Source organism: Salmo salar, chromosome 01, assembly GCF_965601325.2.
Source record: "Salmo salar chromosome 01, fSalSal1, whole genome shotgun sequence".
NCBI lineage: Eukaryota > Metazoa > Chordata > Actinopteri > Salmoniformes > Salmonidae > Salmo > Salmo salar.
In genome coordinates, this window is record NC_138291.1 from 57996581 (window position 1) to 58019158 (window position 22578).

At 41.2% G+C, this 22578-nt stretch overlaps 1 protein-coding gene across 1 annotated transcript; it reads left to right on the top strand.

The window, feature by feature from the left end:
* The first annotated feature begins 630 nt into the window (after positions 1 to 630).
* Positions 631 to 22080, top strand: LOC106605778 (uncharacterized). The gene is made up of 5 exons (XM_014201718.3): positions 631 to 898; positions 17071 to 17212; positions 20466 to 20863; positions 21004 to 21232; positions 21480 to 22080. The coding sequence occupies exons 1-5, from the start codon at positions 791 to 793 to the stop codon at positions 21599 to 21601; spliced, it is 999 nt and encodes a 332-aa protein (XP_014057193.1). The 5' UTR covers positions 631 to 790; the 3' UTR covers positions 21602 to 22080.
* The last annotated feature ends 498 nt before the right edge of the window (positions 22081 to 22578 follow it).

The following is a 22578-nucleotide window of genomic DNA, read 5'->3' on the forward strand; positions in this document are numbered from 1 at the left end:
ATGCCGCCTGGCTCTGGACCAATGCATCAGCTGTCGCCCGTATCTCTGCCCTCAGAAAATGTTTCTCTTTCTGCTGGTCTGCCTTCAATGACTCAATCTCGGTCTTCAAAGTTAGAATCTGATCCATGAGCACCTTCATCAGATGAGCAGAATGGTACCACCCAGAGCCCCCATCGATTACAGTGGCCTATGATAGAAACGGTAGATCAATTATGAATTAAAAGTGACTCCAACACACAAATGATGCGTACACATTAAAAATAAAGGACTTATTACAACTGTATCACATACCAATCATACTGGGGTTGTACAGTATGTCTTCTGGTTTTAAGGTGAAGAATTTCATGGCATACAACTGCTGGGGATCTCCATTATTTACATTTGGCAAGCTCGAGGACTGAGGAATGGAGTCCTACTTGTTTCCATATTATTGTTATCAATTAGTACCTGGCAGTGTCCAAAATAGCCATTGAGCAGTTTCATATTGCAAAATATATACATACATTGTACCAGACATAATCATTCTACGAACGTATACTACAAATGAATACAGTCAAAGACAGTACATTTGAGAAACTCTTTGATATAGTATTGCACGTGACGTCATACCGGAAACTATCGCTTTAAACACCGGACATATTTCTTTTTTTTACAGCGTGCTTGCTTTCACTTTCAATGTTTTGATAACGTCCGTTGTTGACAGCAAATACGCGACTATTGCATTTGGAAACGGATACATTACCATTGAAGGAATATAACTTCAAGTCACATTAGATATTCGTGTGATAATATGCAAGAAATGCCGGAATCACAGCCGTCTAAATGTGAGGTGGAGCGGAATCACGAATGCATGATCCTACAACAAAGAATAGAGACGGCTTGCATTGGCAATAATAGAGTAAGACTGTTTTCCCTCAGTACTTCAAGTAATTTCACAATCTAGCTTGCTCGTTAGTGTGTTTGGTCACATTTGGAAACAGCTTGCTACATATGGCGTGTTCATCATAGAGATCCTAAATGATTCTAATTCCTATGCTAATAGTGTTCATCCAGTGTCTACTGCAGGTTGACAGCTTCATATCTGTTAATCCACCACCTCGCTTTTGTTATGATGGACCAATCACACACTAGCGGTCATCTGTCTATGTACTGTACAAAGAGTAATACTAAATGGGATGCCTAGTGATGCCGTCTTCAATGTCATCTATTCTATTCAGCTAGCCATAGTCGCTTTCGCCCTCAGCCTCTAGTGGGCCGCGGACAATAAAACAACAACAAAAACATATTTTTATGTTAGTCATGTAAGCGAACATTTTTTAGGTTGGTAAATGAATCTAACCAGCTATCTAAATGTGTAGTAATCATGGCCGAATACCGAGCGAGCGCGCAGGGCACTTGCCTAGGGGCCCTGTCACTTTAATAACTCTACCTACATCTACATATCACCTCGTTGCCGGTGCCCCCGCACATTGACTCTTTCCCGGCACCCCCTGGATTTAGCCTCGCTATTGTTATTTACTGCTGCTCTTTAATTATTTGTTATTATTCTCTCTTACCTTTTTGGGGGGGGGGGGGGGGGGGGGGGGGGTTCTTAACTGCATTGTTGGTTAAGGGCTTGTAAGTAAGCATTTCACTGTAAGGTCTACACCTGCTGTATTCGGCGCGTGTGACAAATACAAATTGATTTGATTTGACCTCAAGGGGGCCCTCATTGCTTTTGTTAGTCATTCTCTCGCTCTGCCCAATGGCAAAATGAATAGAATTCATCAAACCACACAACTCAAGTTTGAATTCATATCAGTTGTGTCAGTGGCTGTGTTCGAGAGGATCAAACCGTAATGTATCATTGGTCAATTCTGACTGACTGATCTACAAATAATAATGAGTAGTTATTTATAGTGTAAGGTGATTTGTAGATCAGTCAGTCGGCAGTCGCCTGCACTGTCGGCTGCAATGACAAACAATCCCAGAGATACTGGATATAATGACGAGATGTCTATGTCTAACAATGGGATTTGTAGTACACTTAGCGGAACGGCGGGCTCTCTGGCTGTGCCGTTGAGGGACTAGAGCAAGCACACTTGGAGTTGTTTTGAACACAGACCTGCATCCCAGCCTATACACAATTACTGTTGTTTAAAAATCACAGGACAGTCCATTATAAATCACAATCTGGGTTAGGTGGGCATAATTTGAAGCTTGTTCTATTGCCAACATGACTAGCTAAATTATACAATTATAAAAAAAACTATTCCTATCAGAGTTGTCCCTGTTGAAATTCAAGACGCATATTCATGAGGCTAGCATAGCATCTCATTCTCCATTGAATACAAGCTGTTGCAGTCAACACCCTCATCGAATATTCACAAAAGTATCCAAATAACAAGATGTATCCACCACTCCAAAAAGAGGAATAGGCTCCCGCCTGTAGTTGAAGACTGTTCTTTGAGTCATAAGTGCATTGAAGTTACTTAGGAACTGTGCACACTTTGGAGAGGTGTGTGGCCATTTGGAAACACCAGTTAGACCTCTCACTCAAACCCTTGTCATTTTTTGGTCTTATGTTGCACCTACACCAAGTTTTCAGAGAATATTCTTATCATGTTACTGAATGTCTCCAGAGTATTTTGTTATCAACAAATGCGGCAAAAGTACAGTAAATGTAAAATGCACATAAAATCAATAGTGTAATGTTTGGATTCAGTCTTGTCAGGTGAACTGTTCTGTCATCACCTTTAGTCTAATCATTTTCCCTTTTAATTGCTACTATGGTTATGCATATGCTTTCTATATTTCTTCTGTAAGAAGCATTTCAATTTAGCCCTATCCTTATAGGCCAATTTCCACGAGTGTAAGGGGTTAATAATTAATGATCTGCTTAATGTGGCCTCTTCCACTCTGGTCTTATTTCTGTTGTGGATTGGGTTTCTTTGTGCCAATGGAAAGTGTACAAACTATGAGTAAGCCAGCGTGTGTATTAAATACATGGAATTGGATTGTGATGATACAGATTACATGTAATGAATCCTGCACACAATATGCTTTAAAAAAAAAACATTTGATGTGTATAATGTTGTTTGGTGGAATATAATTAAAATTAGAGTGATTGCCCATAATTCTGCACCTCTGGATAGTTGTATTTCCAATTTTGATCATCACGTTTTAGTGACTGCAAAGAGAATGTATTGATCTACTGGGTTTTGAAAATACAGACTAACTTTCTGTTTTGTCTGCTTGGACTCAGGGTTGCGTTAATCCTTTTGCATGCAGTCAGGTTCTTTTGATGAATGTATTTATGTTTTGGGAAGGCAACTAATCTACATTTTTAAAATGCATTTACTGTTTTGCAAAAGGCCACAGAGATCTGTGTCTTGTGGTCTCTGTTTTGAAAATCAACATCGTTCCAAAAAATGCTTGAGAAAAACTGTAATGATTCACAAAATAGAAATTCAACTTTTGATGTGTGTGTCTATAGAACCCCTTGGGGGGGGAATGTATACCCCAAAGATAGGACTTATAAATATTGTCATGTTGGAGATATAACGAAAATAAGAGCATTATGGATGTTAGATGAAAAAACAAGCTTTTTGGGGAGACTGAACATATTAGCAAAAGCCTGTGAGTTTGTAAGTCTTAGGGAGTGAACGTTACCTATAATAGGGGTTACGTGGAGAAAATCGGACCTCTCTGAAATGAAAATAGATTGCCCTCCCTTATGCAAAATGTATTTGACCGAAACCCTCCCTGAACGCTTGAAAAATAAATAAAATGACCCTCCCCTATACCCAAAATATGAATTAAAACAAAGTGGATAGCAGATAACATGTCTAGCTGTTCTTCATCCTGTAAGCATTGAATGGTAACGTGGGAATTTTAATAGCACACAGGGCTGCGGGCTAGAGGGTTGTGAGTTCGTAAACCACCGTGGACAGGAGTAGAGTTGGAAAGATCTCCTTTATAGTGAAAGCTTTGCATGAATCTATCATCGTATTTGCAAGTCCCAGGGGAAAAAAATGGCCTTTTATATAGATGTTACGCAATTCTCATAATTGTACATATTAGCTGAATCTCTTTTTAATACAACACTAATTACCGGAATTACAGGCTAAGAATGGACAGAGTTCATTTTATCATATTTCTCCAACGCCAAATTAGTGTATTAATTAAATCTGAGACGTCATTAGGAATCTGAGCATGGTAGTGTACTTTCAAAAGTTAGGCCTACCTTTCCACCCCAGACATAGTGGCCCTAACTACGTAGAAATGTTTTAGTTTTAACTGCTGGCTACTCTTCGTTTTTGGCTTAACCCAACAACAGAAGGTCACAAGTGTTTCCCTAAAAGCTGTCTGGGGTTTAAACATCTTCTATTGTACAGAAAGTGAATAGCTTAATAAATTCACAGTGACAGAATTAGATTACTTCCCAAGCAAAGTCGGCCTCTGAACGTCAAAGAAATGAAACAATGATATCCCCATATGCATCGGAGTGACGTCTTTCCTGGGTATTTTAAAACTTGTTTCTAGCATAAAGCATTCCGGTCCAAAGCACTGTTATAGGTCACTTTTATATAATTGTATCCGTTTTTATTTTCTTCTCAATCTTTGCCATTTTCTTCAATAGAAGTTAGGCCTATGGCATACCGTCTCATACCCCCTCAGTTTGAGTATTGGTTTTAACTTAACAGCCTACGTCTGTGTCAGTGAAGGACTGTTTAAAGAGTGGGTGGTGGAATTGACCTACAAATCCATGGCTATCGCAGCCTATAGCCTAATTTCATCTGTCAAACAGGTAGGACTACCTCTTATTTCTTAAATGGGAAGAAATAGGCTCCAACACAAAGCCCTCTTGTTGTTGGTAAAGACAGTTTAAATGAATTTGCCTACTTTCAGCACCATGAGCTGTCCATTTCCAATTGATTGTGCCGCGACTGCTGCTGCTTCAAGTTTCAGCACCACAATGGAAGTTACTCGAATCTGGCTTATTGTGAGGTCAATAACTCTGAAAAATACATCATGGGCAAGAAACATATTGTTTTTAATAAATTCAAATATAGTAGCAGCAAGCTATCAAAGTTGACCCCTGGTCCTCCTTCTCATCTTCGTGCTCTCTTTCTCAAACTGAACTGAACAGAACATAGCATGATAGTGCATTTTTGGGACTAGGCCTAATCAAATATATATTTCAGAAGAATACCTTTCACTCTCCTCCTGAACTGACATTGTAGCCCTACACAGCACAGCCATTGGTTAAGCAACATACACAAACGTTTTAGATCAGCAAGAGCAGAGCAGGCCAGGGCTCAGGGTTGGAATATCCATTGCAGTTTGTAATACAGCCTAGTTTTATTTACACCATCCCAGCAGCTATCTTAGAAATATAACTTTGCTCTGTGTTCCTCTGAGCATGCACTTCGTAGCACTTCGTGCAATGGAGAATCAGAGATGAGGGGCGGCATTGGGCATACATCAATATGTAGCCTAATAAGCAACTAATTGTAAAACATTTAATCACTTAGAAATTACATAACCCTCCCCTGGACTAGATAAAAAAAAATACTAAACCCTCCCCTTGACTGAAATTGAAAAACCATGACCCTCTGCCCTTTTCCTCCAGGTAACCATTCTGTAAAGTCCCTTAGGTCAAAACATGGATAGCCATTTCCAAGGAATGGCCTGGCTAAGCACAAAAACAATAATTAAAAAAATATTGTAATTTCCATTTGTACTTATGTAAATGTGATATTTCAGTTTTGTGTGTTAATAAATTTGCAAAATTAAAAAAAAAAAGATTTTTTGCTTTGTCATTATGGTGTATTGTGTGTCGATTGAGGAGGGGAAATAAACAATATAATCAATTTCAGAATAAGGCTGTAATGTAACAAAATGTTGAAAAAGTCAAGGGGTCTGAATACTTTCTGAATGCACTGTATATGTATGTGTATACATACTTTTCTATATAAAGTGTGTACACCCCTTCAAATTTGTGTATTCGGCTATTTCAGCCACACCCATTGCTGACAGGTGTATAAAATCGAGCATGCAGCCATGCAATCTCCATACAAACATTGGGAGTAGAATGGCCTTACTGAAGAGCTCAGTGACTTTAAACGTGTCACCATCATAGGAAGCCACCTTTCTAACAAGTCAGTTCGTCAAATTTCTGCCCTGCCCAAGTCAACTGTAAGTGCTGTTATTGTGAAGTGGAAATGTCTAGGAGCAACAATGACTCAGCCGCAAAGTGGTAGGCCACACAAGCTCACAGAACGGGACCGCCAAGTGCTGAAGCATACAGCGCGTACAAATTGTCTGTCCTCTTTTGCAACACTCACTACCGAGTTCCAAACTGCCTCTGGAAGCAACATCAGCACAAGAACTGTTTCTTTGGGCGCTACATGAAATGGGTTTCCATGGCCGCGCAAAAGCCTAAGATCACCATGCGCAATGCCCAGCGTTGGCTGGAGTGGTGTAAAGCTCACCGCCTTTAGACTCTGGAGCATTGGAAACGCGTTCTCTGGTGTGATGAATCACGCTTCACCATCTGGCAGTCCGACGGACAAATATGGATTTGGCAGATGCCAGGAGAACGCTACCTGCCCCAATGTATGGTGCCAACTGTAAAGTTTGGTGCAGGAGGAATAATGGTCTGGGGCTGTTTTTCATGGTTCGGGCTAGGCCCCTTCGTTCCAGTGAAGGGAACTCTTAACACTACAGCATACTGTACAATGACATTGTAAACGATTATTTTCTTCTAACTTTGTGGCAACAGTTTGGGGAAGGCCCTTTCCTGTTTCAGCATGACAATGCCCCCGTGCACAAGGCGAGGTCCATAAAGAAATGGTTTGTCGAGATTGCTGTGGAAGAACTTGACTGGCCTGCACAGAGCCCTGACCTCAACCCCATTGAACACCTTCGGGATAAATTGGAACGCCGTCTGCGAGCCAGGCCAAATCGCCCTACATCAGTGCCTGACCTCACTATTGCTCTTCTTGCTGATTGGAAGCAAGTCCCCGCAGCAATGTTCCAACATCTAGTGGAATGCCTTCCCAGAAGAGTGGAGGCTGTTGTCACAGCAAAGGGGGGACCAAGTCCATATTAATGCCCATAATTTTGGAATGAGATGTTAGACAAGCAGGTGCCACATACTTTTGGCCATGAAGTGTATACAGTGCATTCGGAAAGTATTCAGGCCCCTTGACTTTTTCCACATTTTGTTACGTTACAGCCTTATTCTACATCGTAATAAATGGTTTTATTTCCTCATTAATCAACATACAATTCCCCAGAATGGCAAAGAAAAAAACAGATTTTTTAAATATATTTAGCAAAAATAAAACTACAAAAACTGAAATATCACATTTACATTCACTACCGGTCAAAAGTTTTAAAACACCTACTCATTCAAGGGTTTTTCTTTATTTTACTATTCTCTACATTGTAGAATAATAGTGAAGACATAAAAACTATGAAATAACACATATGGAATCATGTAGTAACCATAAAAGTGTTAAACAAACCAAAATCTATTTTATATTTGAGATTCTTCAAATAGCCACCCTTTGCCTTGATGACAGCTTTGCACACTCTTGGCATTCTCTCAACCAGCGTCACCTGGAATTCTTTTCCAACAGTCTTGAAGGAGTTCCCGTATATGTTGAGCACTTGTTGGCTGCTTTTCTTCACTCTGCGGTCCAACTCATCCCAACTCATCCCAAACTCATCTGGTTTGGGTGATTGTCAAGGCCAGGTCTCATGCCGCACTCCGTCACTCTCCTTCTTGGTCAAATAGCCCTTACACAGCCTGAAGGTGTGTTGGGTCATTGCCCTGTTGAAAAACAAATGAAAGTCCCACTAAGTCCAAACCAGATGGGATGACGTATCGCTGCAGAATGCTGTGGTAGCCATGCTGGTTAACCTGTTTAGGATAGGGGGCAGTATTTTCACGGCCGGATAAAAAACATACCCGATTTAATCTGGTTATTACTCCTGCCCAGAAACTACAATATGCATATACTTGTTTGATTTGGATAGAAACCACCCTAAAGTTTCTAAAACTGTTTGAATGGTGTCTGTGAGTATAACAGAACTCATATGGCAGGCCAAAACCTGAGAAGATTCCAAACAGGAAGCGCACTCTCTGACCATTTCTTGGCCTTCTATAGCCTCTTCATCGAAAACAGAGGATCTCTGCTGTAACGTGACATTTTCTAAGACTCCCATAGGCTCTCAGAAGGCGCCAGAACGTTGAATGATGACTCTGCAGTCCCTGGCTGAAAAACAGTAGCACATTTGGATAGTGGTCGATCTGAGAACAAGGAAACGGGCGCGCGCATGCACGTGAAGAGTCCATTTTACATTTTCAGTCTTTGAACGAAAACAACGTCGCCCGGTCAGAATATTATCGCTATTTTACGAGAAAAATCGCATAAAAATTGATTTTAAACAGCGTTTGACATGCTTCGAAGTACGGTAATGGAATATTTTGAATTTTTTTGTCACGATACGCGCCGGCGCATCACCCTTCGGATAGTGTCTTGAATGCAAGAAAAAAACGCAGCTATTTGGATATAACTATGGATTATTTGGAACCAAAACAACATTTGTTGTTGAAGTAGAAGTCCTGGGAGTGCATTCTGACAAAGAACAGCAAAGGTAATCCAATTTTTCTTATAGAAAATCTGAGTTTGGTGAGTGCCAAACTTGGTGGGTGTCAAATAGCTAGCCATGATGGCCGGGCTATCTACTCAGAATATTGCAAAATGTGCTTTCACCGAAAAGCTATTTTAAAATCGGACATAGCGATTGCATAAAGGAGTTCTGTATCTATAATTCTTTAAATAATTGTTATGTTTTTTGTGAGTAATTTAGTAAATTCACCAGAAGTTTCGGTGGGTATGCTAGTTCTGAACGTCACATGCTAATGTAAAAAGCTGGTTTTTGATATAAATATGAACTTGATTGAACAAAACATGCATGTATTGTATAACATAATGTCCTAGGAGTGTCATCTGATGAAGATCATCAAAGGTTAGTGCTGCATTTAGCTGTGGTTTTGGTTTTTGTGACATTATATGCTAGCTTGAAAAATGGGTGTCTGATTATTTCTGGCTGGGTACTCTCCTGACATAATCTAATGTTTTGCTTTCGTTGTAAAGCCTTTTTGAAATCGGACAATGTGGTTAGATAAAGGAGAGTCTTGTCTTTAAAATGGTGTAAAACAGTCATATGTTTGAAAAATTGAAGTTTGGGGATTTTTGAGGAGTTTGTAATTCGTGAAGTATCATTGGATATTGGAGCGGTGTTCCGCTAGCGGAACATCTAGATGTAAGAGGTTGTGTGCCTTGAATTCTAAATAAATCACAGACAGTGTCACCAGCAAGGCACCAGCACACCTCCTCCTCCATGCTTCAAGGTGGGTACCACACATGTGGAAATCATCCGTTCACCTACTCTGCGTCTCACAAAGACACGGCGGTTGGAACCAAATATATCAAATTTGGACTCATCAGACCAAAGGACAGATTTCCACCTGTCTATTGTCCATTGCTCGTGTTTCTTGGGCCAAGCAAGTCTCTTCATCTTATTGATGTCCTTTAGTAGTGGTTTCTTTGCAGCAATTCGACCAAGAAGGCCTGATTCATGCAGTCTCCTCTGAACAGTAGATGTTGAGATGTGTCTGTTACTTGAACTCTGTGAACCATTTATTTGGGCTGCAATTTCTGAGGTGCAGTTAACTCTAATGATCTTATCCTCTGCAGCAGAGGTCACTCTGGGTCTTCCTTTCCTGTGGCGGTCCTCATAAGAACCAGTTTCATCATAGTGCTTGATGGTATTTGCTACTGCACTTGAAGAAACTTTCAAAAGTTCTTGAAATGTTCTGGATTGACTTACTTTCATGTCTTAACCTGTTATGGCTAGGGGGCAGTATTTTCACGGCCGGATAAAAAACGTACCCGATTTAATCTGATTATTACTCCTGCCCAGAAACTAGAATATGCATATAATTATTGGCTTTGGATAGAAAACACCCTAAAGTTTCTAAAACTGTTTGAATGGTGTCTATGAGTATAACAGAACTCATATGGCAGGCAAAAACCTGAGAAGATTCCATACAGGAAGTGGCCTGTCTGACAAGTTCTTGTTCATCTTGGCTCTTTTTATTGAAGACTGAGGATCTTTGCTGTAACGTGACACTTCCTACGGCTCCCATAGGCTCTCAGAACCCAGGAAAAAGCTGAATGATATCGAGGCAGCCTCTGGCTGAAACACATTATCGCCTTGGGTAAAGTGGCCGATCAGAGGACAATGGGCTTAGGCGCGTGCACGAGTTGACCCCATGCTTTATTTTCTTTCGTCTTTTTACCTAAACGCAGATTCCCGGTCGGAATATTATCGCTTTTTTACGAGAAAAATGGCATAAAAATTGATTTTAAACAGCGGTTGACATGCTTCGAAGTACGGTAATGGAATATTTAGACATTTTTTGTCACGAAATGCGTCGTGCTCATCACCCTTCTTTACCATTCGGATAGTGTCTTGAACGCACGAACAGAACGCCGCTATTTGGATATAACAATGGATTATTTGGGACCAAACCAACATTTGTTATTGAAGTAGAAGTCCTGGGAGTGCATTCTGACGAAGAACAGCAAAGGTAATAACATTTTTCTTATAGTAAATCTGACTTTGGTGAGTGCTAAACTTGCTGGGTGTCTAAATAGCTAGCCCTGTGATGCCTATCTACTGAGAATATTGCAAAATGTGCTTTCACCGAAAAGCTATTTTAAAATCGGACATAGCGAGTGCATAGAGGAGTTCTGTATCTATAATTCTTAAAATAATTGTTATGTTTTTTGTGAACGTTTATCGTGAGTAATTTAGTAAATTCACCGGAAGTTTGCGGGGGGTATGCTAGTTCTGAACGTCATATGCTAATGTAAAAAGCTGGTTTTTGATATAAATATGAACTTGATTGAACAAAACATGCATGTATTGTATAACATAATGTTCTAGGGGTGTCATCTGATGAAGATCATCAAAGGTTAGTGCTGCATTTAGCTGTGGTTTGGATTTATGTGACATTATATGCTAGCTTGAAAAATGGGTGTCTGATTATTTCTGGCTGGGTTCTCTGCTGACATAATCTAATGTTTTGCTTTCGTTGTAAAGCCTTTTTGAAATCGGACAGTGTGGTTAGATAAAGGAGAGTCTTGTCTTTAAAATGGTGTAAAATAGTCATATGTTTGAAAAATTGAAGTTTTTGTATTTTTGAGGAATTTGTAATTCGCGCCACGCCCATCATTGGCTATTGGAGCAGGTGTTCCGCTAGCGGAACGTCTAGATGTAAGAGGTTAAAGTAATGATGGGCTGTCACTTCTCTTTGCTTATTTGAGCTGTTCTTGCCATAATAAGGACTTGGTATTTTTCCAAATAGGGCTATCTTCTGTATACCACCTATACCTTGTCACAACACAACTGATTGGCTGAAACACATTAAGAAGGAAAGAAATTCCACAAATTAACTTTTAACAAGGCACACCTGTTAATTGAAATGCATTCCAGGTTACTACCTCATGAAGCTAGTTGAGAGAATGCCAAGAGTGTGTGAAGCTGTCATCAAGGTAAAGGGTGGCTACTTTGAAGAATCTCAAATATAACATATATTTTGATTTGTTTAACACCTTTTTGGTTACTACATGATTCCATGTGTGTTCTCATAGTTTTGATGTCTTCACAATTATTCTACAATGTAAAATATAGTAAAAATAAAGAAACCCTGAAATTAGTAGGTGTGTCCAAACCTTTTGAGTGGTACTATTTACAGTGGCAAGAAAAAGTGATCTGATCTTCATCTAGGTCACAACAATAGACAAACTCGTTTTCATGTCTTTATTGAACACACCGTGTAAACATTCACAGTGCAGGGTGGGAAAGGTATGTGAACCCTTGGATTTAATAACTGGTTGACCCTCCTTTGGCAGCAATAACCTCAACCAAACATTTTCTGTAGTTGTGGATCAGACCTGCGCAACGGTCAGGAGGAATTTTGGACCATTCCTCTATACAAAACTGTTTCAGTTCAGCAATATTCTTGGGATGTCTGGTGTGAACTGCTCTCTTGAGGTCATGCCACAGCATCTCAATCGGGATGAGGTCAGGACTCTGACTGGGCCACTCCAAAAGGCGTATTTTCTTCTGTTGAAGCCATTCTGTTGTTGATTTACTTCTGTGTTTTGGGTCATTGACCTATTGCATCACCCAACTTCTGTTGAGCTTCAATTGGCAGACAGATAGCCTAACATTCTCCTGCAAAATGTCTTGATAAACTTGGGAATTCATTTTTCCGTCGATGACAGCAAGCTGTCCAGGCCCTGAGGCCAGACAGGAGTGAGGATTTTGGCATTCAGTCTGATTGGGACTGGGTAGGAAAATAGCCTAGGCTTTGGGATAGGAGAAGATATAAATTCCCCTAATGCTTCTGATTTGTTAACAGACTTTTTCTGTGACAGAGATGCACACTATGTAGTGCATTGTGCATAGGCCCATCAATCAAATGTATTTATAAAGCGCATTTTCATCAGCCGATGTCACAAAGTGCTATACAGAAACCCAGCCTAAAACCCCAAACAGCAAGCAATGCAGATTTAGAAGCACGGTGGCTAGGAAAAACTCCCTAGAAAGGCAGGAACCTAGGAAGAAACCTAGAGAGGAACCAGGCTATGAGGGGTGGCCAGTCCTTTTCTGGCTGTGCCGGGTAGAGATTGTAACAGTACATGCCCAAGATGTTCAAACGTTCATAGATGGCCAGCAGGGTCAAGTAATAATAATCACAGTGGTTGTAGAGGGTGCAACAGGTCAGCACCTCAAGAGTAAATGTCAGTTGGCTATCAAATTTGTGACTGTCTGAAGAGTCTCACAACGACAGCTCAAATAGTCACGTTCTTTTATAGGCTATACTGTAGGGGTTTTCTGTAGGGTTTGTTAACTGCATTCAGGGAGCATGTGCAATCCGGCAGTGACAATTATGCGTGTGCTTTGAATTTTTGCCAACTTTGTGTGAAGTAAATACGCTACACTAAAGGCTTCCATGCGGCCACCTGCTTGGATAATGCTCCATTTTGTTTTATGCTATTCTGCTGCTGCGCATGTTGTGTATTTTGTGGAATTGCATTATTGCCGACATTGGTGAACATGTTTGTAATTTGTGTCTTGTCATTACATTTTTCGGGAAATGTGAAGATGTGAATCCATATAATGTATAATGAATTATTATCCATCATAAAGATAAAGGATACTGACAATGAAAAGAGAGCAACCGATTTATAGACCGTTTAAAACCTTGATGAAAGTTAGCTTGACAGAGAAAGTTTCAAGATGATCTGATGTAAGATGTAAAACAACGAAAGCAAAACCTTTTTCGAAAAAAAACTTTATGGATGTTACATTGCATGTGACAATGGCGCCCAACATGGGGTGGTCTCGTGAATGTAGTGAAACTAGCCTATGTAGTGAAGCTGTGGAGTTAGTTTACGGTACATTCTTACTGTACCTAGGTTACACTCACCCCCTCTAAACTCGCTCCATAGCAACCCCAGCTGTTGAGATGAGCCCAACTGCGGATCCGTGTCACGGCAGCAGTGATCTAACTTAGCAGTATAAGCTTCCTCCCTCTCTGAGTACAACTCATGGTTAACTGTCCGTACCACGTCTTGGACCTGGGGCCCTCTGCCTAGCCAGCGTACGTGACCGCCCACTTGACAATATACGAACCAGTTAAGCTATTCAAAAGCAACATTAAAGATATTTCAAGTGGAGTGAGCTTATGGCACTTTCTTACCTCCGTTACACTACAAACATCTTTTAAAAACATCTACAAACATCTTTTAAAAACATCTACAAACATCTTTAAAAACATCTACAAACATCTTTAAAAACATCTACAAACATCTTTAGAGTCCAATCTCAGGTGAAGAAGCCTCCTATTCACAAAGCCATCTCCTTATAAGGGACAACTGTTTGGGCAAGGTATTTAATAGCTATGAATCATAATCATAACACAATCACCTTTGGATGACCATAATCACAGCGGTCTTCAATTGGTTGTTCAGAACAACACCGTTTCTGTTGAATCAAATGTTTCACACTATCCATTGTGTCCTGCTGAACGCGGCCCAGGTTTGACACTCTTTTAGAGAAATCTGCTGATAATCAGACTGGTGATATCAACTAATATATTTACATATGTGCATACGTCATTATGTTAGAAAATAATTTAATAGAATAATAATACATTTAATCAATGTCCATTTGTTGAAGGCTGCTAACTCATTCCCATATTAGTCCATGTAGGCTAACTGCAAACCATATGCCTATTTTTGTTCTTCCAGGTAGGAAGTGCTTGAAACGGGCTTGATCCAATGAAAGTCACCACAGATGATTTTAGTGTCAGCTTTATTCTGTATTCTCCAACTATAGAAATTGGAGCAAAAATGTAAGATTGGAAAAAAAAAGGTTGCCTTTTTTGAAGCAGTGCGTTGTAGAAATGTTTGTAATAAATGCAAGGACCTGTTAAATCCCAGGAACCGGTAAATTATGTAAACTTCATTAATATTCAAATTGAAAATGCATCAACGTAATGTTTTCTGCATCTCTTCAAATATGATGTGGCATATAACAACCCAACTTGCACGGTAAAATGATTGACTAAACACGATTCAATTTGCATATTAATGAGTGCGATAAGAGATTATAATATTTGGTATTTTTTTCCCTTCAGGGAACGTCTATAATCTCCAGCATTTTATTTTCCTGAAATAGTGAAAAAAACAAATAGATAACTTTAACAACAATGAAACTTAATTTTAATCAAATGTTCATAAAAGCCTTTGTAGTGACATTTTAGTTTCTGTGTGAGGGGAATTCTAAGTTTTTCCTATATAATTAAGCACACCAATAATTTTTTTGGCCTAGCTTTTTTTGGTACATTGTTAATGTCAGTGTTTTTGAAATGCTGTTATTTATAGTCCTTGCTTCATACGTGTTTGTCATAGCTTTCTGTGAATGTCTATCACCATTTTCTGTCAAAGGTGACACATTCAAACGTAGAAGTAGCTTTATGATACACAGAACCTTTAAGGAAATTATTGCTTTTTAAATGTCAGACTAGCACACGTAAAATCCTTGAAGCTTCACCAATTTTCTATATAAATCCACAAGAACAAGGGGAGTAGCTCAAGGCAGTGGAGAGGAAGGTGCATCATCGCGCATGAAAGGACAGTGAAGACATGAGACACACAGCTCAAAATGCTCGCCTATTGATCTTGTTTAGGGACAATACAATTATCCTACCTAGACTAGCCTACAACACCACAATGCAATGAAAAATTGCATTATAGTTTTCGAGTACAACATTGTGCTCCAGGCTTTAAACTGCAGTGAACATGTCATTTGATTAACAGCGCAAAAGCGCTGTGATTTGAATGTTTCATTCCATTTGGATCAGTTGTGGGTCTACTCTCGACAGTCTGTAATGTCTAGAAAGGCACAGTAGCAGGCCAGTCTGGCTGTGTTTGTACATCTGATACTAAGATGCGCTGACTGTTGCGGATCATCATTCTCACATCTTTCTATAATAATGTGGCCACATATGCTCCAGGCCCAGTTATTCAGGAAAGCTTAAGGAGCGCTCTGCCTCCTCTCCAATCCGAGTGCCTATTCCTCACGCACATAGAACCTAACGCTTCATTATAGCCTAAATATTTGTGATTTAACTTTTTAAAATCTATTACTTTTTATGTGTGGCATAAACACAATCACTCACAATGTTTTAATTGGATTTTGGTACTTCAAAAGTCTTCTGTAGGCTACCTGCGCACATTCGTCCAGTCCAATATAATTCCAGCATCCAAACTGTGCACAGGCAATTCAATGAATGGAAAGAGACATCTGTTACAAAACACTAAAAAGTGTAATGACATTTGAAGATTGCCAAGCCTTCGGTACTGGGTACCATGTAGGGAGGGATGTATTTTCTGTTTGTCGAGGTTGACATAGGCCTAGTCTATTTGATTGTGGTGTTGAAAACGCAAACCATGATGTTGAAGAGCACAAAGTTGGCAATCGGTATGCAGTTATGCTTTGCTTATTGGTTGAAGGTACAGAAACCTGTTGGTGGAAAATGTGTTACATATATTTAATAAATATAGCATCAACATATTGAACATCTGATTTCCCCCTAGCTGATCATTGTCCGCAGCCGGCTCTGATCGTAGTGTAATGAAACAGGCAGGGAGAGTTAGCTCCTCTGTGGTGGTCGGTGAACCCTCAACCTTCTGGCCCGTAACCCTGCGTGGCATCACTGTGCCGCAAAAACATACTGAAGTGACAAAGTCGATATCCACGTTTATAAACACAGGGTCGCTACAGTTATTATTTGTGGTCGTAATCATTCTTTTTCAGTTAATTCAATGAGGGCGGAAGGTGTGCAATTTTCTTTACAGCACTACAGGGAGGGTGATGTGATCATATTTGTTACGTTGGGGAGGGGGGTGATGTTTTTTATGACACTACCAGTCATTTTCTAACTGTCCCTTATAATGGTAACCGTGGTAATTTGGCTGACCAATAACCGTCATCCAAAATTCCATTACCTTCACAGCCCTAGATTTGTGTGGTCACAAAAGAAGGTGACAGAGCCATAGATGGGAGGTGTTATAAGTGTTTGTTGCACTGAGTACAGAAACCTCTTTGTTCTGTTGTAGCCATTTAAAGACTGCTTGACGCCACAACCTAGATCACTTAAAAGTAAGAGATCTAGGCAACACAATACAGTAGACGGAAAGTGGTCCCGTGTGGCTCAGTTGGTAGAGCATGGTATTAGCAACGCTCGGGTTGTGGGTTCGATTCCCACAGGGGACCAGTACGGAGAAAAAAAAAAAAAATAATGAAATCTATGCATTCACTACTGTAAGTCGCTCTGGATAAGAGCGTCTGCTAAATGACTAAAATGTAAATGTAAAGTGTCTCTCAAAACCATTCACTCATCAGCCATCTGCGGTTCTCTTTCCTTCACAGACAATGAAGATGGAGATGGACGTATTTAACCCTCCCCACACTGCAGAGATCCAGTTCCTCAGGTCGCGTGTTCGGGAACTGGAGAAAGAGAAGGCCGAAATGGCGGCTGAAAACCAACGGCTACATAACATGCTAGTGAAGGGTGAGCATGAGTAAAATCAATATACAGTTGAAGTCAGAAGTTTACATACACTTAGGTTGGAGTCATTAACTTGTTTTTCAACCACTCCACACATTTCTTGTTAAATTAACAAACTATAGTTTTGGCAAGTCGGTTAGGACATGACACAAGTAATTTTTCTAACAATTGTTTACAGACAGATTATTTCAATTATAATTCACTGTATCACAATTCCAGTGGATCAGAAGTTTACATACACTAAGTTGACTGTGCCTTTAAACAGCTTGGAAAATTCCAGAAAATGATGTCATGGCTTTACAAGCTTCTGATAGGCTAATTGACATCATTTGAGTCAATTGGAGGTGTATCTGTGGATGTATTTCAAGGCCTACCTTCAAACTCAGTGCCTGTTTGCTTGACATCATGGGAAAATCAGAAGAAATCAGCCAAGACCTCAGAAAAAAAATTGTAGACCTCCACAAGTCTGGTTCATCCTTGGGAGCAATTTCCAAACGCCTGAAGGTACCACGTTCATCTGTACAAACAATAGTACGCAGGTTTAAACACCATGGGACCAATCAGCCGTCCTACCGCTCAGGAAGGAGACGCGTTCTGTCTCCTAGAGATGAACGTACTTTGGTGCGAAAAGTGCAATTCAATCCCAGAGCAACAGCAAAGGACCTTGTAAAGATGCTTTATCCACAGTAAAATGAGTCCTATATCGACATAACCTGAAAGGCCGCTCAGCAAGGATGAAGCCACTGCTCCAAAACCGCCATAAAAAAAGCCAGACTATGGTTTGCAACTGCACATGGGGACAAAGATCGTACTTTTTGGAGAAATGTCCTCTGGTCTGATGAAACAAAAGTAGAACTGTTTAGACATAATGATTGTCGTTATGTTTGGAGGAAAAAGGGGGAGGCTTGCAAACTGAAGAACACCATTACAACCGTGAAGCACGGGGGTGGCAGTATCATGTTGTGGGGGTGCTTTGCTGCAGGAGGGACTGATACACTTCACAAAATAGATGGCATCATGAGGTAGGAAAATTATGTGGATATATTGAAGCAACATCTCAAGACATCAGTCAGGTAGTTAAAGCTTGGTTGCAAATGGGTCTTCCAAATGGACAATGACCCCAAGCATACTTCCAAAGTTATGGCAAAATGGCTTAAGGACAACAAAGTCAAGGTATTGGAGTAGCCATCCCAAAGCCCTGACCTCAATCCTATAGAACATTTGTGGGCAGAACTGAAAAAGTGTGTGTGAGCAAGGAGGCCCACAAACCTGACTTAGTTACACCAGCTCTGTCAGGCGGAATGGGCCAAAATTCACCCAACTTATTGTGGGAAGCTTGTGGAAGGCTACCCGACACGTTTGACTCAAGTTAAAAAATTTAAAGGCAATGCTACCAAATACTAATTGAGTATATGTAAACTTCTGACCCACTGGGAATGTGATGAAAGAAATAAAAGCTGAAATAAATCATTCTCTCTACTATTATTCTGACATTTCACATTCTTAAAATAAAGTGGTGATCCTAACTGACCTAAGACATGGAATTTTTACTAGGATTAAATGTCAGGAATTGTGAAAAACTGAGTTGAAATGTATTTATCTAAAGTGTGCAGTCGTGGCCAAAAGTTTTTTGAATGACACAAATATTAATTTTCACAAAGTCTGCTGCCTCAGTTTGTATGATGGCAATTTGCATATACTCCAGAATGTTATGAAGAGTGATCACATGAATTGCAATTAATTGCAAAGTCCCTCTTTGCCATGCAAATGAACTGAATCCCCCCCCAAAAAAAATTCCACTGCATTTCAGCCCTGCCACAAAAGGACCAGCTGACATGTCAGTGATTCTCTAGTTAACACAGGTGTGAGTGTTGACGAGGACAAGGCTGGAGATCACTCTGTCATGCTGATTGAGTTCGAATAACAGACTGGAAGCTTCAAAAGGAGGGTGGTGCTTGGAATCATTGTTCTTCCTCTGTCAACCATGCTTACCTGCAAGGAAACACGTGCCGTCATCATTGCTTTGCACAAAAAGGGCTTCACAGGCAAGGATATTGCTGCCAGTAAGATCGCATCTAAATCAACCATTTATCGGATCATGAAGAACTTCAAGGAGAGCGGTTCAATTGTTGTGAAGAAGGCTTCAGGGCGCCCAAGAAAGTCCAGCAAGCGCCAGGACCATCTCCTAAAGTTGATTCAGCTGCGGGATCGGGGCACCACCAGTACAGAGCTTGCTCAGGAATGGCAGCAGGCAGGTGTGAGTGCGTCTGCACGCACAGTGAGGTGAAGACTTTTGGAGGATGGCCTGGTGTCAAGAAGGGCAGCAAAGAAGCCACTTCTCTCCAGGAAAAACATCAGGGACAGACTGATATTCTGCAAAAGGTACAGGGATTGGACTGCTGAGGACTGGGGTAAAGTCATTTTCTCTGATGAATCCCCTTTCCGATTGTTTGGAGCATCCGGAAAAAAGCTGATCCAGAGAAGACAAGGTGAGCGCTACCGTCAGTCCTGTGTCATGCCAGTAAAGTAAAGCATCCTGAGACCATTCATGTGTGGGGTTGCTTCTCAGCCAAGGGAGTGGGCTCACTCACAATTTTGCCTAAGAACACAGCCATGAATAAAGAAGGGTACCAACACATCCTCCGAGAGCAACTTCTCCCAACATCCAGGATCAGTTTGGTGACAAGCAATGCCTTTTCCAGCATGATGGAGCATCTTGTCATAAGGCAAAAGTGATAACTAAGTGGCTCAGGGAACAAAACATTGATATTTTGGGTCCATGGCCAGGAAACTCCCCAGACCTTAATCCCATTGAGAACTTGTGGTCAATCCTCAAGAAGCGGGTGGACAAAAAAAAAAAATGACAAACTCCAAGCATTGATTATGCAAGAATGGAATGCCATCAGTCAGGATGTGGCCCAGAAGTTAATTGACAGCATGCCAGGGCGGATTGCAGAGGTCTTGAAAAAGAAGGGTCAACACTGCAAATATTGACTCTTTGCATCAACTTCATGTAATTGCCAATAAAAGCCTTTGACACTTATGAAATGCTTGTAATTATACTTCAGTATTCCATAGCAACATCTGACAAAAATATCTAAAGACACTGACGCAGAAAACTTATATTTGTGTCATTTTCAAAACTTTTGGCCACGACTGTATTACGACTTCATCTGTAATTGTATAATTCAACTGCTCTTAACTGATCACATTCCCTCATGCATGTTTCTTCTTTCTTTGTGGTGCCATCCCCCAGAGATCCCTGGCCTGCTGTCCACCATGTGGCAGACCTTGGGCCAAGCCAACCAGCCCCCCCACCCTGCAGTGTCCCCACAGGCGGTCTCTACGGCAACAGGGAGGGGCGAGAGCTACACATACACACACCACCACTCCATGTCAGGACACTTTGGCCAAGGGTTCAGTTCTCCACTCCATCATCAGCCCATGTCCAACCGCTCAGCTATAACTCAGGACAACATGAATGAAAGCATGTCCAACTTTGGACCCGACATGGCCATCAGTGAGGACGGAGACTTGGAGCTGAGTGACATCACAGAGAACGACGACCCCCACAGCTCTCTGTGTGGCTCAGCATCCAACCTACCTGTGATGAGGACATGCTCAGAGACACACTGTGTTAATGGGACTGGCCATGTAAGGAAAAATGCTATTCATTCCAGATAAAGACAGATTGGTAACGTAGCCACATATAGGTCTTCCTCCAAAGGTTATGAAGGTCTGAATGTGTTTTTAATTCTGATTACGTTTGCCCTCTCTTCCTATTGGTTGTGCAGGTAAACCAGGTGGAGGTATATCCGGGTTCCGGTGTCTTCTGTGAAATGCGGTCCTGGCATGCAGCCAATCAGACGCAGTCTCCCACGGCGATGGCGCGCACCCTGTTGCTGGGCGTGTTCGACATGGACACCCTGCTTAACAGCAACCTGCGAGGGGGGAGGAGCCGCAGACCAACGTTCCCCAACCACCGCACCGCCCTGGACCCACACAAGCTCAACGCCATCTATAGTATGTGTGTTATTGACACATTCCCTGATCAACAGCCTTACGAACAACCTTCAACCACCTTTCATTGTATTTTTCTCCCAAGTTCACTTGATCATTCATTGATAAGTGAAAACAACACACTCACTTTCTCAATCATTAGAAAGATATCTAACTGGTACGGTTAAAGTAGAAAATGGCTGTGTTCCTCACTGCTGCGTGCTCCTCCCTCCTCCAATTGTTGTTGTTCTGTCACTCTCTCCCTCCGCAGATGCCACGCTGGCCCGCTTCCCATTGGCCAGGAAGGGGCAAATTGGCACCGGCATCAACTCCAAGCTGTCTGAGATCCGGTTCCGATCCAGGAGAGCCAACCGGGACCCCAGTTATCTATGAAGGACTGTTCCTGCCCAAACGCCAAGTTTTATTCAATCAACATTTTTGTTCTAGTTTTTTTTTTCAATCACATTAACTGTGTCAGTGTATCAGTGCATGTGCCTGCCGAATGTCTTGCCTATGAATTTTTCCACATTGGCTTTAACATTGTCTTCAGCTAGAGATACTGAGGAAGAGAATGGCAAAGTTACTCAAAAGACAGCCTAATGATAGAGGAAGGATTCAAGACCAGTGGAAAAAGGCTGCAGAAGAACTGGCTTTGATGGTTATATCCACCCTCTGTCACCGGCCAACCATTAGCAAACCACACGGGAACAGCCCCCGGGGTATTCTCTCTGACTGATAGAGATGCATAGATCCAGGACTGCTGACCCACGTGTGATCAACCAGTGGAGGAACGGAGGCTTCAGTCACGTCTCACCAGACAGACGCCTCTCTGTCGTTGACCTCTACCCACTTAGACAGAGGAGGCGGGGGAGGGGGGGGGGGGGGTCGGAGGGGGTCCAAATGATATTTCTCCATTGATTTCTCTGATCCTAGGCATTAAGCTAACTCCAAAAGCTCCATTACCACCCCATGGTCCCCTCCTTAACCTCTTCCTCCATCCCTCTTCTTCCCCCTGAGATAAGCGTCATGCCTAATGGACCCCAGGTACTCTGAGCCTCCAGGAGGATGACGGCATGAATTCATTCATCTTAAAGGACTTAAACAGTGTGTGACTCTCCCCAGGTTCACTATGTCCACAGGGCCCACATGAAGAGAATGGGGCTGGAGATTTGGCTTGATGCAGATATGACATATTGGAGAAGATGTAACCGTTGTAATGAGGAACGGTCAAGTTTGTTCTTTTATATCCGGTCATGTCTGACCATTGAATGTGGTGCATTAAAAGACTGCAGTTTGTCATTGTCCTTCATATGTTGTGTCCCTCTAGTCATCTATGGAAATATTTGGTAATTACGCATTAACCACTTGCT

Coding starts and splice junctions, on each gene's coding strand:
- LOC106605778 (XM_014201718.3), top strand. CDS start 791: ATGCAAGAAATGCCGGAATCACAGCCGTCTAAATGTGAGGTGGAGCGG. Junction 17,213..20,465: donor ACATAACATGCTAGTGAAGG/GTGAGCATGAGT, acceptor GCCATCCCCCAG/AGATCCCTGGCCTGCTGTCC. Junction 21,233..21,479: donor CAAGCTCAACGCCATCTATA/GTATGTGTGTTA, acceptor CTCCCTCCGCAG/ATGCCACGCTGGCCCGCTTC.